This window comes from Apis laboriosa, unplaced genomic scaffold (genome assembly GCF_014066325.1).
Source record: "Apis laboriosa isolate Shangri-la unplaced genomic scaffold, ASM1406632v1 scaffold71_cov137, whole genome shotgun sequence".
Lineage (NCBI taxonomy): Eukaryota > Metazoa > Arthropoda > Insecta > Hymenoptera > Apidae > Apis > Apis laboriosa.
Window position 1 is genome coordinate 920,809 of NW_025224229.1, and position 19,942 is coordinate 940,750.

Below are 19,942 nucleotides of genomic sequence, written 5' to 3' on the forward strand. Positions count from 1 at the left end.
AAAAATTATTGTATATTAATTTATAATAATATTAGATAACTGAATATTTTTCTTATTTTAAGAATTTTTTTAATTAAAAATTTCTTTGATCGTAAAAATGTTTTAATCATGTATTAAATTTATATTTCATTTATCAATGTATTAAATAATGGTTTAATTCAAATAACTTTAGATTTATATATTATAATTTTTAAACATGATTTTTATATTATTATGTTTTCATATATCATTAAGTCACCACCTGCTGATACATTAGTATATATATGTATATCACAGCGCAATCTATCGTTTTGATATGTACTATTGTTAAAGAAAAGTTCGAATATAAATGTTGCTGATTCATAATCTAGAAACAATAAAGAAATATTTTAAGTGTGAGGAAATATTAAGATATTGTTATAATTAAAAGAATAATTTTCATCAATTTATAGCAGTGCTTAAAATTTTTTACGTTGAAATTAGATTTTTAAATTGTTTGTTTTGTTTGTATAACCTATTTCTTATGTATTCATCAAGGAGATAACGTTGACATGAATTATTACTGGTTCGAAGTTCGCGTGCCATTCTTATCGAAGTGTGATTCATATTTCTTTTGACAGTACTTCCTTGTTTCTTTGTTAGTATCAACGTAATGTTCGAATTATACCAACATAATTTACGTAATATCTACTACGTCGTAATAGTGCGATTAATGATTCCATCAAGTTACCTTCTAAATTTTACTTTTTTCTATTACAATCACGAAGATGTTTAAAAGAAAAAATTGTAACACAACTATTGTAGAATATCAAATTCAAAAAAATGAATTCGTTTTTGAAAACTGTCAATTCAATGACAAACAACAGAATTATCTTAATCAGAGAATCGTTGCAAAAGCAATTAAATATTTGTGTGATGGAAATGCAAGGTGCATCAGGAATAGAAGAAAACAATACAATTGGCAATTGTGACGAAAGTATGACCTTATGTTCTGTTTTGGAAGCTATCTTTTTACACGGTTTAAAAGACAGCCTTCTGAATCGAGTAACAGAAGTTTTAAGTGGTCCAGATTTCAATGCAATGCCACAACCAAGTTTTTGGGGTCCATTGCTGGTGTTCTCTCATAGACAAATCATAGCTCAAATACAAACATTAAGCCAACTTACCACAGAAGTTGGATATTGCAGAGCTTGGATACGATTAGCTTTAAACGAAGGTCTTTTAGCTAGTTACTTTGGTGCTATTAAAAGAGATAATTCAGCATTAAAGCCATATTATAATCGGTCTGCATTCATTAGAGATACAGATTTTGTGGAAGTTGCACAGAGATTAATTGAAAGTTTAGATCACATATGTTTTGAACTTGCATGTAATAGTAGCTTATTAAACTTTTGGTCGAATACTCCTCTTCTATTAGCAGGCATATGGTCACCACCAATGAAATCTTGTCCAGTATTTAGTGCAGTAGATATTGCAAAAACAATAACTACAGAAATAACAGACAGTGACAATTTTGATGAAGTTGAAACTGCTAGTTCAATTGGTAGTTTAGGTTCCTTTAATTCACAATCCGCTCTTAGTAATATGGTTTGTATAACAGAGGATGAAGCTTTAAAAATTATATTAGCTAATAAAAAATCAAACAATATTGGTACAGAATTAACCAATAATTCAAGAGATACTCCACCTTTAAAAGAAGAAGAAGAAAAAGATTTATTAAAAGAACAAGAAATAGAACATACAATTTTAAATAATGGAAATCAAAAAAATGATACAGAAATTAATATGTGTAATGATGTTGAAGATTCAACAATTGAAAATATTGTGCAAAATCATGAAACTTCGTATGATATTGTTGTACCTACAGTAGGAAATTCATTAATTGGTAGATTAGGATGGTCTACATCATTTGAAGATTGTGAATCTTCTTTAACTTCATCTGTAATGTCTCATGATTCTGGGACAAATGCACCTCGAACTCCAGGTGATGGACCTACGTATGATGCAATCATTCAAAGCTACCATACTGTTGGAAACTCATCTGTCCCAGATCTTCAAGAATTTTTAAAAAAATATCCAAAAAAGCAGCAATCTAGTGATGAAACTAAAGTTCGATCAGAAAATAAGGTATAATTGTATTATGTTTTTAAGATTTATTTGTATTACATTTTGTTTTAATCCTAAATATAAAATATAATAATATAAATATAATGAAATATAATATTTCTTGCTTTGATTACAGATTGTAATAAATTTTGATGAACAATTGGGGAAACTTCCCAGAGAGAAAGGTTTAGATGTACAAAATTATAGTTGTTTTGAATGTGGACATGCAATTGGTATGACTTTCTCAAAAGCACATGTTTGCTCTTTCTCTAGTAATTATTATTGTTCAAATTGTATGTCACAAAATGAATATCTTATTCCATCACGAGTAGTATATAATTGGGATTTAAAATGTTATCCTGTTTCTAATAAGGCAGCAACATATTTGCAAGATTGTCCTACATTATTAGATCTTAAAATTTTAAATCCACGAATTTATATGGCTGTAGATACTATGGCTCAATTACAATCATTAAGAATTCAATTAAATTTATTGAGAGCTTATTTATTTACATGTCGTGAACCTATAATTGAATCTTTACAAAAAAAGGTCACACCTAGAGATTATTTGTATGAACATGTTCATCAATATTCTGTTTCTGATCTTTATGATATCTCTAATGGAATTCTCGCGCAACAACTACAAAATGTAGTAGAATTTGCACGAAATCATGTTATAAATTGTTGGCTTTGTAGTCAAAAAGGTTTTATATGTGAAATTTGCAATAATCCAAAAGTAATCTATCCTTTTGATATGGGAACTACATACAGAGTAAGTGAATATTTTTATAATAATCATATAGAAGTTAATAACGAATAAAATTCAATTTGATAATTTATTAAATTTATATGATTTTAGTGTGGAGCCTGCAATGCAGTATTTCATGCAGAATGTTTAAATGCTAGTAAACCATGTCCAAAATGTGAACGAAGACGTAAACGAATGGATCTCCCTCTTTTAGATGTAGGATGTACAGATTTATCATTAGATGATGCACCAACATTTTCAGTTAATATAAATTAATAGATAAAAGTTTTAATAAATTATATATTTTTATTTATAAAGTTTTTATAATACTTTGTTTCTTATAAATTACTAAATTAACAGAATATATATTTATTAAAATTTATTTTTATAAAATTCAATAATTAAATATTTTATAAGCATATATTGATATAATGCAAGATTTATTTGTAAATACTTGTTACTTCTATTCTAAATAGTTTTAGTTTTTATTACATCTATAGTAACTAATAAAGTAAATTATATATTTAATATTAAGTTTTTATTTCTTTATGCAATATGTTCAAAGTATTAAATTTTATTAATTTATAAAAATAAATTAAACGTGTATGTAAGAAATATATATTTATGTAATATATATTTTATTAAAATTTTACGTATAAAAAGTAATAAAATATATAGATCATTTATTAAATTATATTTATTTATTATATTTAATACTATTTATTATTATATTCATATATTATAATGAATCATTATGCCTATGTTCAGCAAATATATTTTATATATATATCGATAAAACTTATTTAATATTTCTAAATATTAATAATTCGAAACATTTACCATAAAGAAAAAATTATATTGTATATATGAATCAATATATGCAAAATTAATGTTTCATTTTCAATGAAATTTTATATTTTTAGACAAAGTAAAATATATTAAATACTTTATTATAGATTATAAATTAGAAATTTACAAAAATTATACAAAAAAGAGTATAATTAATATTTATACAAATAATGCATATTAAAAAATTACAAAAAAATTATTAAAAATTATTAAATAATAAATTTAATTTATTTTATTTCTATTTCTATTTTTATTTTATTATCAAATAATATATACTATAATTATTGAAAATATAATATTATATTATATTATAAATAAATATATTTTAAAAAATATTTAATGTAAAATATATACAAATTATTTCTATTTATTATTAAAAATTATAAAAAATTTACATTCATAAACAACATTATATAAATTTTATCTTTTATAAATGCAAATTTATAGGAAATTTTTTTAGCCTAATTTTGTTATAAGGCACATTGATTTTTTTGAACTAATTATTTATTTTTTTATTTAATTATTACTTATTCAATGTATTACGGATTAATATTTCATGCTATAAAAAGAATATAATAATTAGATATATATTTACATATTTTAATTTATACAATGAAAACTTTACCAGGTTCCTATTTAAAAAATAAAATTATGATTTTATAAGATTATACTTGTTATTGTAACTTATAAATAATCTTGCAAAGGATTTTGTGAAAAGTCCTTATATGGCAACATTTATAGTAAAATTATAATATATTGATAAATTTAATTATATAAAAGCATAATTATGAATTGATATAACATTAAGAAAATATTATGTGCTTGTAATCATTAATATATAATTTTTAATTACTTTTTAATAATTTTTTTCAATTTTTTTATATTTTTTTTTTTAATAATATTAATATAGCAAATACAAAAACAATCTGCTTGCAAAAATATAAATTTTTAATTTTATTTATATTATTTTTTGTAAAATCAAATATCTACAGTTAAATGACATAAGAAAATATTAAATATATCTGAAAAATCTTTTTTTATGATACATATACATAAGAATTATATTTTTAAAAGTGAAATCTAAAGTTTGCCTTAATATTATTACTTTATATAATTACATATTTTGTACTTTTTTTAACATTTAACTTAAAATATTAACTATTTCTTTTACAAATGATATTATAATTTGATATTTTTATAAGATAATATTACAACTTTGATATGTATATATTATTATTTTACTATATGTAAATATTACTAAAAATCTTAATTGTACATATATTTAATCAATGTAAGGTTTTAGGAAAATATGCAGATGGCAAAATTGGCTTATCAGACAAACCTGCTCTTCTTAATCCACTTTGTTGAGTAACACTTGTACTTTTTGTCTTTGTACCATTTGATGGTACAGATGAATTATTATTTTCTATAATAACTGGCATTGAAGAAGCTGCAGCACTTCCAGATATTTTATTTAAAGAATTAATACGTTCCATAGGTGTACTAGTACTCGAGATTTGACCACTTTTATTAAATGTTGATATACCTATGGTATTATCAGTAATACCAACACTCATTGACCGTGCTGCTATACGTGAAGTTTGATTAATATTTGGATTTTGTACAATAGGATTTCTTAGTGGCACTCCGGATAATGTATTTGTTTGTATTTGTACTGTATTGGATGCAGGTGTACGTGTTTCATATTTATTGCTAATTAACTTATTTGTTCTAGGTAATGTTAATTGAATGGAAGATGGTACCGTAATTGGTACTGCTGCAGTAACATTTTGTAATGGAGATTGACTATCTGCTAATCGTCGATTTAGCCAACTTATCACTACAAAAATATAATAAAATAATATTAATTACTGAATGTAAATATTTCCTAGCAAGAAAATGAAATAAATATATATTTCTGATACTATATTATTTATCTTAAAAATATTTAAACTCAAGTAAAATATTAAATAATATTATATAAAGAAAAATTATTGTTATATGTATTTATATGTATTGTTATATGTATTTATAATTGACTAAAAATTTTATTCTAAAATATATTAAAAATATTAAATTACCATTATCATTATTTTTTATTATTTTTTCTTTTTCTTCTAATTGTGTTTGTTGAGTTTTGACTTGTTCTTTTAAATTTTCAACCTCTGTTTTTGCATCTTCTATTTCTTTTATTAAATTTTCCATTTTACTTTCTAACTGGCCAACTTCTTTTTGTTTAGTGTCTAATAATCTTTCTTGTTCAAGTGCTATACTAGTTCGTAATTTTAATTTAGATTTTGTTGAAGCAAGTTCATTTTGTAATTTTGTTAATATTTCATTAGCTTTGACTAGTTCATCACTTAAATTTCGTAAAGAATTTTGTTTACGTTGTAACTGACCTTCTTTCTCAGTTAAAAGATCTTCAAGATATTGTTTCTGTTCTTTGGCAGTTTTTAACATTTCTGTATGTTTATTAATAAGTATACTTTTATCTTTTAATTCTTGTTCAAGTACAGCAACTTTTGTTTTTAAACTATTTACTGATTTATCTTTTTCATGATAATCTGTATCCAATTTAGAATTTTGTTTTTTTAATAAATTTAAATCTCTTTGAGCAACATTAAGTTCTTTCTCAAGAGTTTGCAACTGTTTAAATTGTTCTATATTAGTTGCTTCAAGAAGAGATAATTTATCTTTGTATGTTACATTTTGTGTACGTAATTCTGCAAGTTCAGTATGAAGTTGTTTTATAATTTCTGTATGTTTACGTTCCACTTCTAATTTTTCTTTTTCATTTTGACATTGCCATTCTAGTTGTGCTTTAGCAAATCTACATAATTTAAGAATTTAATATTTGTTATATATTATTTGTTAAATATTTGTTATATAAATTAAATTATTTATATAAAAATTTGTTATATAAATTATTTATACACACCTATCTTTTTCAAGGCTTATTTGCTCTGATGAAAATATTTGGATTTGATTCTTTTCTGCCATATATTTTTGTTCCAATTGTTCCAATTCTTTTGTTTTTGTTTCTACTTTATTTGACAAGTCATTCAGTCTTGTTTCAAGTGTAAGTGCATCTCTGTTTTGTTGTAAAATATTTTCTTTCAATTGTTTAATTTTCATAGCCATATGTGTTTTTAAATCTGAATCACTTGCAGGTGATATATTTAAGCTTAAATGACATAAATGTTTGAAATTATTTGTTTCAACTAATTTGAAAATCCATTCTCCACTTTCTTCTGCTAATAGCAATAAAAATTTTGGTGGTGTTTTTGATACATTTGTGGAAGGTATTTGACATTGTTCTAATAAATATATTAATTGAGTTGCAAAATTATCAAAATCTACTAATAGTCCTTGTTGAGACTTTAAAATTTTAAAATCATCTTCTGTGATAAATAAAGAATAAAGAAAACAAGGATCATCATCATCTGCTAACAAAACGCATAAACTCTGTAATATAAATATATGTCATTAAATTATGTCATTGAAAAATTTCTAAAACATCTATCATCTAAAAATATATTTTAGATCATCTAATATATTTTTCAATAAATAAATGAAAATATATTTTAAAAATGATAATTAATATCTATTATATCAATATAATATAGGTTAATGCAAATATTACAAAACACATTACCTTCCGACATACAGGACTAATACCTGCATGAATTTCTACATTAACTCTTAATTCTCGTTGACGCTCTTCATTATGTTGTGGTTTCATATAAACTCTTTGTACTTTAGTATATAATATCTCAACATTATTCAATTGTAAACTGGAATCACCAGCCACTGCAGTACCTATCAAATTATTTAAATAATTCATTATTTGATCATACGTTTAATAAACATTTATTATTTTTAAGTCACTCAGTATTATGAATAACAAGAACAATATTTCAATTTTCATTTCATTTGTTAATTTTTTATAAATTATGAAAGGTTTACATGAAAGATTTTAAATTTTATAATTTACATATCAATCTAAGTATGCGTATTTGAAGTGCTGCCATCTTAGATATATATTACATTACTATTAATATTTCTATATACTATTAAATGTTTAAATCAATTAAAATACTATTAAATGTTTAAATCAATTTCATTCATTCAATTTATTATTTATAATAAATAATAATTTATTTACATAAATACATTTAAAATAAACTTTCGTTTTTTTATTTTATTGCTCAAAAATAATTTATTATTCAATTTATTATCATTATTATAATTAACAAAATAAAATTTGGTTAAATGTTATTTTACAATAATAATATTACAAATTACACAGAAACATAAAAAATATTATTCAATCATTTAATTACATACATATAATAAGAGATAAAAATATTAAAATTTTTTTCAAAAGTTTATTTGAAGTATATATAAATATATATGATATATTAAAGATATAATTTCTTTGCGAAAAGATATAAAAAAAATTAAAAAAAAATTATAAAAATTGTAAATAATTTTTTTTATTTTGAAATAAGTTAATAAAATTATTTTTTTTTATTCAAATTAGAATTTTTTATTTGTAATCAATATGATTTATTTGATGTATATACTTATATATTATAGTATTGATAAATATTATATATTATGTTAATATTATATCAAATTTTTGTAAAAAAACAAAATTAACTTTTCTATTTTTAACTTTTTTTCAAATAATGAAATTTATTTTATTTTATTTTATTTTATTTTATTTTATTTTATTTTATTTTTATTTTATTTTATTTTTATTTTATTTTATTTTTATTTTATTTTATTTTATTTATTTTCGAATTAATATATAATATATAATATATAATAATACTATTATAAATTGCTTTATATAGTTAATATAGTTATTTAAATAATAATAACTTAATTAAATTTAATTATTTGAATTCGATTAAACTAGTGAAATAATGGCGACGTTATATTTTACGTAAGAATATTCAATTTATATTGAATGATTTATATGTTTATTTTTATATTTAAAGTTTTTTAATAATTTTTATATTTTTATTTATAAGATTTTTTTAATTTATCTTAAATTTATCGACGACATAGCTAATATATAATTTTTAAGTCCATTTTCAATATTTTTAATAAAGTTTACTTTACTTTCCCGCGTAGTAAGAAAATTATAAAGCTGATTGGTTGAATCTTTTAAAATTAACCAATAATATTAAAGATCAAGGATATGACGTATAGTTTAAAACACTGTATATGTTGAGTTGTAACCGCGGTCGCCATGCCATGCGGTTGTTTCGTGATTGACAATTTCGTTCTTGAATATATCGTTAGAAATGTGTTTGAGAAATTATTTTCTTTGTTTTAAAAAGAAAAATTTACGAGGTGATAGTGTCGAGAAAGTGAGTGCATAATTACTATGAAGCGACAAATGATGTTTTGTTGAAAATTAAAACCTTGAACCCGCACCCTGTCAGTTAGAAGAGGTTGGATACAGCAGTTTGAATCCGACGATGCATTTTGTACATAAAGAGAAACAGGTAAACTTTCATTTTTTATTTATCGAAATATTTGCATTATTTGAATAATTTTATTTAAAATGAACATTAAAAATAATATTTTTTTTCTATTAAAAATTTCATGTTGAGAACACGTCGACCGGTTTTGCTTGTAGTGCTCCTTTCGTTCATTTTTCTTTAATTCACTGTTTTGTGCTGCCCCCTTACAGATGCATTGAAATCTCTTATGCAAGTTTCAAAACGTGCATTCGTATCGATAGTTACAACATATGCATAAACATAGGATAGAATAGAATAAACGCAACTCATATTTAAAATATTGATCATAAAAAAATTAAATATTTTGTTTTAATATTTTTTTTCGTTACATATAAACATCTGTATTCATATATATATTTATATATATTTAATGATTTTATGTTATAGAGTTTTTTATTTGATATTATTTGATATTTATTTGTTATTTATTTGATAGTTAGTAATAAATTTATGTATATATAACTAAAAATTATGCTCGAATTTTTTATTATACTCTAATGAAAATTTTATCAGTTTTTGAGATATTCTAAATCAAATTTTATTTAAATTATAATTTGAATATTTTTTTTATAAATAAAATAACCGATATTTGATTAAGACTGAAATTTAATGAATATTATATGAGATAGTAAATATATATATATATAATATTCATCAAATTTCAGTTTTAATCAGATATCAATTATATATAAAATCTTTATTTTCGATATTTATTTATTCGATATTTATATTATTTATTTTTTTAGAAAATATAAATTTTTATATTCGAAAAATATTTATACATATGTCTTATTCATATGTAGACGTTTTATTTTGAACAACTTTTATTATATAATTTTAACGATCAGATACATTTTGAAATTAAAATTAAATACATTATTATATATTTTATTAAGTTTTAATGTATCATTGTAAAATATAAAATATATAACTGACGAAAAAAAATATTCATATGATTATTATAAATTAAAAAACAATTAAAATAATAGAATAAAATAATTCTTAATTTGTGCTCATAATTTTATTTTTTAATTTGTCTTATACGTTTATAGAATACTGCTTAAAAAAATCTTATACATATATATTTTTGAATACTTAAATAAATATTAAAAGCAGTCTATAATGAAACTATAATGAAAAAAAAAAAAAAGAAATTTAAATTTTGTTAAAACTGATTAAGTTATTAAATTTTTGTAAAAATATAAATATCTTTGATAGATAAAATAAATTTAATATTTAGATGATAATTAACTTGGGGAAAAAAGTAGAGCTTTAATGTTTTAAAGAACAAAAATACAAAATAGTGAAATATATAGTATAGTATGAGAATATAATTGAATATATGATTTAGATTATTTAAAATTTATTAGTAAAATATATTGCTAATATATTATTAAATAATGCATTTTTATCGATACGGCATTTTCGATTTTTTATTCATATTCAGTTCCTATTTTTTTTATAGAATATTTTTTTTATAGAATTAAAAAGCGACGTGTTTTAAAACTAAATTCAAAACAATAATGAAAAGTTATGTAAAATTGTTTTAACATAAATGAAAATTAATTTATTTGCATTTAAAAAATTTCTATGATGTGAATAAGACTTTATGCTGAAAGTTTATTTATCAAAACGCATCCTAAGCCAGTTTCAAGTTCGTTGCGCAGTTGCCAAATTTCTATTACTACCGGTTAGTATAAAGCTCGATAAAAACGAACGATATGCTGTATATGTTTTGGCATGTTAAGTTTCTAATGATGCAATATGTTACACATTTTTTCATGATACATCGTGCTATTTCGCTATGAAAATTATAAACATATATTTTCAACTATCGTTATGAGATTGTAAAATATAAGATATTGCATATAAAACATTCATGTGCATTTATATATATATATACTTATATTTAAAATTTTTGTAAGTGAATAATGATATCACGATTCAACAAATATTTTTAATTATGCAATTTAGAGAATCTAGAGATTCTGTTATTAGATAGTGTAAACTTTTTGAATCATATAAAATCACTAATGTAAAATCACTACACATCGCATCATTTATGTGCGTTGAATTCTAAATGCACACAAGTGATATAGCACTGTTGCAAGTTTGCATTAAAATGGCAATTCGGCATTTTATAATTTTTGTAATAGAATACGATCATTTGATCGTATGGATCACAATTGAATAGTAACATATAATTTATATATGGTTTTTATATGGTTATATCCAACTTAAAATCTAATGAACGATACAACATTACGATTCTGATACAAAAACTATAAAAATTCTGAACTGTAACACAAGCAAATTACTATGTTGCTTGTATAAGTTTAACTATAGAAATTAATTATAGAAATAATATTAAATTTGTTAACAATCATGACCTGCGTTTGAAATTGAACAATATTTATAGTTCCAAATATTAAAAAAATGTATATTTAAAATAAATAAAATAGAAATAGAAATAGATATAGAAATAGAGGAATATAAAAATCAAGATATATTATGTTTGTTTCCATTTAAAAATTAAAAATAAGTTTTTGTTTTTTATTTCATTAAGTAAATTATTATTAATAATAATTTATTATTAATTCTATCAATTTTAATAGTAACTCATTATTAAAACTTTATAAAAGAAAAAAAGTATCATTTATCTTATTATTAACTACATAAATAATAAATGTCTATATATATATACATATATATATACATATAAAACATAAAAGTTCGATAGTATATATACTTATTTGTCACATATTATATATAAGAATAAATGAACTCTACTTAAAACAAAAAATATTAATATCATTTTATGAAAAAAAGTCAAAAATTGAAATAAACATGTTTCAAGCATCAGCATTTTAAAAATCAGAATTTGAAATTATATTAAATTTTAAATTTATATACACGTTATAATATAGTATATAGTATAATATAGGATAATATATAGTGAATATAATATATAGTATATAAACAATGTTTTACAATTTTTTTTTGTGTTATTTACATACAAAACAATTAGATTTCAATTGAATTTTTATATTTTATTTTATATTGAAAATTTTTATATTTTTATATTTTTTATTTTATATTGAAAATTCATATTATATCGCAAATCATATTTTAAATATAATTGTATATGCACACAATGATTTTCTAAATTCAATTTTCTTTAAAATTGAACTTCGAATGAACATTTTTATTCTTTGCTTATTTGCTTATTTATTATTATATGTTATAATAATTTAATTTTATTTAATTATAATTTTATTGTTATAAAATTATTAAAATTGTATAAACATATTAATATTTGAAGTTTTTTGAAAAATTAAATATTATCTATATATTATAATCATAAGTTATTAATTTTTATTATGCAATCTTAAAAAAATGCAATGATGAACAGTCTTATTAAGTAAATCTATTTTCGAGATATTAATGCTGATATTAATGCTGCTTATTAATAATTTAATTTATTCTCTTTAATTCTTAATTAGCTTACACGCTTTCTATATATCACTATCTTTTTGCAGATGTACATCTTAAATCCGCGCTGTAGTTTCTATGTTATGTATAAAAATAGAATTCGAATAGAGAGAAAGCTTTCGTATTTTATAATATTGTTAAGACATCTATTTTATATATTTTATACACTATAATTGATAGATTTAGTGTAAAAAGAACTATAGCACAAAATACTGAAAAATGAGATTAATTCTGATGTTTTTAATATCTAGTTCTTTAATTTAATTATGTAGCAAATTAAATATGTAAGTGATTGTTTTTCTTAGATAATATTTTAATTTCTATGCAAAGAATTATATCACACGAAATTTTTGCTTATTGTTCATAATTGTTATATATAAATATAAAATTGAAAAATATAACTTCTATATTAATATTTATCCCATCTTGTATATCAAAAGTTTTATAGTTTTTTTATATGTAATATAATCAATATAATTTAATTAAGTAATAAAATATCATGATTTCAATATAATTATATGTATTTTGATTTCACTATTTTCTTATTAGTCATTCTATTCGTATAGTTGAAGTTATATTCATTCAGAAATGTATGTACTTGTATATATGCAATCCTATTTAATAGTATTTCATTGTCATGCAATGTAAACTATCATTTTCTTATATATAACTGTCTTTTATTCTTAGAAGAAATATAGTTCAGTGCATGTGTGATTTGTGTGCCATATATTATTTATGCAATTTGTATAATATTTTTATTGAATATTTCTATGTGCAGTATAATAATTCTTATTGTTGTACTTTTTAATATTATTTTATTTTAATAATAATAAAAAATAAAATTTAATATAATATAATATAAAATAATTTTGTGCTTTGATTGTTGTTATCATAAAAATTTGAATAAATTTAAATTTATTTTATAATTTAAAATTTTTTTTCATTAATAATAAATTTGCATATACAAGTATATAAAATTATAAAATTAATTAAAAATTATCTTTCTATTTTCTATTAATGATTAAGTATTAAAGAAATTATAATATTATAATATTATAATTTTTAAAAGATGGCACATTTTTCTGCACAAATTCAGTATAAATGAAATATTAGTGAAATAAAATTAATTAAATTTTCTTTTTAAATTTTATATCTATAAGAAAAGTCTATCTATAGAATTTTTTAAAATACTATCCAAAAATTAAATTTATTAAATGATAAAATTAATAAGTTAAAATAGAAAATATAGAATACAGAAACAAATATTTTTTCTTCTTAAAGTTACCTTTTTTTTTTATAATCGATATTCAATTTCAAAATATTTATATTATTTTATTAAATAATATATAAAATTAAAAATGAATTCTTGTATTTTAATAGTTTATTAATTTTCCACTTATTTGATTTAATAATTTAATTATTAAATGATGAAATGATAAAAATATTAATAAGTAATGATAATTAAATAAGTTTGGATTTTAAATAAAATTAAATAAGTTTGATATTTATATAATAATGATAGAAGTCACTTTTGATTCAATCATTATAATTACGACTCATATTCTGAAAATAAAATATTTTATATATTGCAAAAATGAAATCTTTTTTTTTTGAATTCAAATATTTTATGATAGATTATTCAAATTTATTATAATTATAATTATATAAGATTACAATATTGAATATATTTTATTTAAAAAATATTGGATATAATTATTAAAATAATTCTTTTAAAATAAAATATTTGAAGATTTATTTTACATTTATACATGACACATTAATAAAATCAAATAATTAATTATAAATATTATTTTAATCACTATAGAAATGAATTATTATTGAATTATTATAAAAAATAATTCTATTTAAAATAATTCTATTTGAAGTTGAAGGAATAATTTCTTATATTATATATAATTATATAATTTCCAATATTATTCGTAATATCAAGATCTATAAAATTTTTATTAAAATTATTCTATATATTATTTTTCGTAAAAGTTTTTTGTATTGAAAATGTTACATTGAAATAATAAATATTTTAATCCTTAAGGAATAACAAAATATACGAGGAATATTTTTTAGTTGGAAAAATTCGCATTCAATCCAAAACAAGTGAGGCTATTTTGGAAAATTTTCCTAGTAAGTTTTGTCATGGATTTTTTTCGTCGTTTCGTGTTTGAAAATCTGTTCTTCTAACTACCTGGTCTGCAAAAAGAAAAAAGATAACTAAGTAGACAGGTTTATCTGGTGTGACTTGCTTTGGAGTCGAAAAATATATACCTGCTTCTGTAACTTCAGAAAATTTATCTTCAGTCGTGATCAGAGATCTGTTCGGCTTGAAATTATTTATTAGCTTAAATTTATTCTTTCGGATATTTTTTTTTTTTTTAATGATTATATTTGATAATTATGTAATAAACAGATTTTTATGCAAATAAAAATTCAAATATTTAACTAATAATGTAAAAAATATATCATTATTCAATATGTGAAATATAATATTTGTAAGCATTTACTATATAGTTATTGCAAAGTATATTTATTGCAAGAATATTCTGTGTATTAATAATTCTATATTATATAAATTTAATTATATAAAATTATAACATTAAAAAAGTTTGCTCATAATTTTTTGATAAATTGTTATTATTTATTTGAAAAAATTCAATTGAAAAAAAATCTTTTACAGGATGTTATATAATATATTGTTTTTTTGCTTCTTTTACGGATAATTTTATTCAAAATTTTTCCAATTTTTGATATTATATCGTAACTTGAAGTTTTATTTAAAATATGATAATCATATTAAAATATGAAATTAAATATTTATAATATTCAATTATCATATAAATAAAATAAATATTAGAATAAAAATATATAATATATATATTTATGTTGTTTATATTAAAATATATTAAAATTATATTAAAATATATAAATCATATGTAATATGAAAAATATATATTTTTATAAAAACTAATGATAGAAATAATTAATGAAATTTTATAACAATCTAAAATTTCTGTATCTAAAATAATTTATTAAAAAAAATATTATAATATAAATTAAATTGATAACTAAAAAATTAAAAGATTTTTCTTAGACAAATTGTCTTATAATTTTAAAATTCTTTTGAATAACACTTTTGAATAACAATCAACTTTTTGTAATTTGTAATTTATAAAATATTTGTAAAATTTGTTTTATTATTATTAAAATTTGTTATTATACCAGAAAATTTATTAATACTTATAACTTGACTATTAATGCTTGTAATAGTAATAATCATGATTTATAAAATTTTAATAATAATATTAGTTTTTAATTCTAAAAAGAATAATTTATAATAATAATAATTTTTTGAAATAAAAATTAATAAAAATATATTATATTTTATAAATATTATCAGGAAAATATTATTTAAAGAATAAAGTACAGATTAAGTTTAATTTCTTTGATATTTGCTAATAGAAAGTAAAACTATATAAAAGGAAAATTTGAATGAATATAATTTCAATTTTATTATTTTTAAATTCAATGTTCTCAAGTTTAATTTTAATATATTAATTTTTTGATTATAAATTCTTAATATGTTCATATGTATTTGACTTTAACAATCTTGTATGTAAACATATTTAATTTTTTCAATTTAAATTTTGTAATTTTTTTTAAATATTAAAAACTTGTTTTAGTTTGAAAAAATAATAGAAAATTTAATTATTTGAAGTAAATCATTATTATTAAAAAAAATATTGATTATATAATAAAATTATGATATATACTAAAATATTGATTTTAATAAAATATATATTTAATGAGAAATATATTAAATAATATAGAAATATCATTAAAAATTATACAAAATATTCAATATTTTACATTTTTATTTTATATTTTTAGTAATTTTGAAATCATCGTAATATTATAAATAATATTAGTTTATTATTTATTGTTCAAAAGAATTTTGTATAAATTCAGTAATTTTTTTTATTTTGAAGTTAGTAAAACTATATTTAATTTATAAAATAAACTAAAAGTATGTTCTTTCTTTAAAGTATTATTTCTGAAAATAGATTTTCTTTTATAAATTTTTCAATTTTATTATTTAAATATATGATTTATCAGATTCTTCAAAAACAAACTATTTACTTTCATAAACTTATTTATTAAAAATAATAACATAAATAATTTTAACATTTAAATTTTAACCTAAATTTAAAAAAATTTTTATATTGTTTATAGTATCATTACTTTTTTATATTTTTTATATGGTGTTGATATTGATTATATTCATTAAAAAATGCAATAAAATTAAAGTATTTTTTATATATTTTACAATACTATAAAATGAATATTTTAAATTATTTTTTTTAATTTTTAAATTAATAAGGAACATGTTTACGTTTTAATGATAAAGATTTATAATTTTTTCTTTTATTAAAGTCCATTCATGATAGTTTTAAAAATATTCCAAATATAATTATTGATTAAAACAAATAATTCAGTTACAATATTAATTTGGTTATGAAGCTAAAGCGAATGATTCGTTTTTTAAGAGATGTACCCATATCGCTAGCATTGCCTTAAGATTTGTCAGTGGTACGGCATAAAACTGAGGATTCGTGGGGAAAACATATATTCGGTTACTCTATACTGATTCCAAATGTGGCAACAGTGCGTCCGTATATACCATGAGTATATATCTTTCATGCGAGAGGCCACGGCATTGTAAAATTGCTGATTGGCTTCGAGGTCATCACGCTATCGACCTCCATTTTGTATTGGCTTTTTTTTCAACATGGATTTGTCGAAACTGACCATCGTGGTATTGCTCCATCGATATTCTTGTCTCGATACATTAACGACATTAGCAGAGAACGAGTGTTCACGTTCGACCCTTTTTTTTTTATAGCGTAATCGTCGCTTTGATTTCTCTTCACTTAAAAAAGTCACGAAAAAATTTTATAAAACTGAATGATTTATATGATTTTTATACCAGATATCATAACAATATATATACTTTTTTTTTAAAAAAAAAATATATCTTTTATTTCAAAATATTTTACTTTTAATATTTATAATACTTTTAATAGTTAAATAAATATGGATAATTAATTGGATTAATTACTTTATCTCATACAATATTTCAATTAACTTTTTTTACAGTTTTAAATTTTTCTTTGACATTGAATGTAAATCAAATATTGTGCATAATATACAATAATATGTATTATTGACAATATATTTATATTTATATTGTAAAAATTATTGAACAAGATTTGAATTAATAATCGGATATGATTTATTTGATATTTAATTGTTCTATATATTTGTGCAGAAGAAAATATCCATTGAATTAATAATAAAAAAATATTTCCAGTATATATATTTCTTTCATAGAGAATAGAATAAAATTTTATTTATAACATAGTAAGGACTTAATTATTATTATTTAATTGAATTTTGATATTACTAAAATGTAAAATATTTTTAATTGTTTATATTTAAATTATGTTTATAAATAAATAAAATTTATTAAACAAATATTAGAGTTTTATAATTTATTTTATTCATTATGTTTTTATTCGTTTTTTTAATTCAATATTAATTCTTATTTCTATTTTTTAGTTCTTGCTTATTTTTTTTTTCAATTCAATGATAATATATCTAATATTAAAGATATGAGAAATTACAATGTATTTATATTTTATGCAACATAATAATGCATATATAATAATGATTTATGTTTCACTGTTAATATAATCTTTGCATATGCAATAACATAATTGTAACGAATTTCATTCTTTTATTCTTTTATTCTTAGGTTTTTATGTAAAAAATTTGTTGTTGAGTAAGTTTCCTTGTATGTAGTAGTAGCCTTCGAAACAATATAATTATGTATTAAATATTACTTAAAAGTCATGTACTATTTTATTGATAAAATTTTTTTAAAAAGCACGTTTTAAAAAGATATAATAAATATATGATAAATGAAGAATTTTATTCAGTTTTTTCTGTGAATATTTGAAAAAGTTGAAAAATTTATATTAGCTTATTTGTTCATTAAAATTTGTTTTCGCTAAAATCTCACTCTCTTTAAATTAACTTATATATAGTGATGAGCACTAGGAAGTCTGGATGCTTTATACGTTTCTTACGCAGCTAAAATTCTAATCATTTCCTGCAAAATATTGTTCTATATGCATTATTCTTAACAGCAATAAATATATATATATATATATATATATATATATATATATAAAATGTACTAAAATAATCACTATATATATAATCATTAAAAAAAACTAATTAATAACAAATTCATTAGATGAAAGAATATCTTTATGACTGTATTATTAAATTTTTATAACCAATTAAAATTTTTAATTCGAAAATATCAAGAATATTAATTATATAATTTATATATAATTAATATTATATAATTATATAATATTATATAATTATATATTTATATTATATAAAGTAAAAACATAATATTCATATTAATCTATAAATATACAAATTAAAAATTTTTATCATTCTATTAAAAATTTAAATAAAAAATTGTATTTTTTTCTATTATAATAAATAAAAATTATATGGAAATAAAAGTGATAAAGTTTAAAACTCTTTTTAGTATTGTATTTTAATTATTTAATTTAATTTTAGTTGTTGAAACATTATGAAAATTATATAATTTAATTATATAATTTATTTAAAGCAATTCGATATTTATTTTTTTTATTTGAAAAATCAAACTCTTTAAATTTGAGTTTAAAATATAAAATAGTTTTTGAAATAATAAATAATTTGGAATTATAAAAGTTTAAATGGAACACTCTTTATATGTATAATTATTTTTATAAATACATTTTATAAGTTTTTATAAGTATATTATAATATAGTTAATAATAATATAGTTTGATATAATTCAATGTTAGATTTATTAATATTATTATTATAATATTTATTATTATAAAATATATATATAAAATATATATATATATTATTATTTTAATATATTTATTCTATAGATTGAAGTAATTTAAATATAATAATCTATTTTTGTACATAATATAACTCAACTATTATGTATAACTTTTTTGACATTTATAAAATGTATTGATTATTAATATTTTATTTTAGTAATATAGAGCAGTGAAAGTATTAGTTTTCTCTTATTCATGAATTTCACTTTTTTATAATACTAATTTTTAAATTTAAAAAT

General features: G+C 19.2%; 3 protein-coding genes across 5 annotated transcripts in view; 2 read left to right on the forward strand and 1 right to left on the reverse strand.

Moving 5' to 3' along the window:
* The first annotated feature begins 307 nt into the window (after window positions 1-307).
* Window positions 308-5,609, forward strand: LOC122719211 (pleckstrin homology domain-containing family M member 1). Its single transcript, XM_043944840.1, has 4 exons — window positions 308-2,106; window positions 2,222-2,857; window positions 2,945-3,094; window positions 5,418-5,609. Exons 1-4 carry the CDS (start codon window positions 802-804, stop codon window positions 5,448-5,450), a joined length of 2,124 nt encoding a protein of 707 aa, XP_043800775.1. The 5' UTR covers window positions 308-801; the 3' UTR covers window positions 5,451-5,609.
* LOC122719212 (spindle assembly abnormal protein 6 homolog) lies at window positions 4,898-7,668 on the reverse strand. The gene is made up of 4 exons (XM_043944841.1): window positions 7,338-7,668; window positions 6,621-7,147; window positions 5,764-6,512; window positions 4,898-5,522 (listed from the first exon to the last, which is right to left on the reverse strand). The coding sequence occupies exons 1-4, from the start codon at window positions 7,524-7,526 to the stop codon at window positions 4,969-4,971; spliced, it is 2,019 nt and encodes a 672-aa protein (XP_043800776.1). The 5' UTR covers window positions 7,527-7,668; the 3' UTR covers window positions 4,898-4,968.
* Window positions 7,669-8,959: 1,291 nt separating this feature from the next.
* LOC122719224 (inositol-pentakisphosphate 2-kinase) overlaps window positions 8,960-19,942 on the forward strand; it is a 281,879-nt gene continuing 270,896 nt past the window's right edge. For all 3 annotated transcript variants that reach the window (XM_043944871.1, XM_043944873.1, XM_043944874.1), the window contains exon 1: window positions 8,960-9,201. The gene's annotated coding sequence lies outside the window, so the exon portion shown is untranslated. The remainder of the gene's footprint in view (window positions 9,202-19,942) is intronic.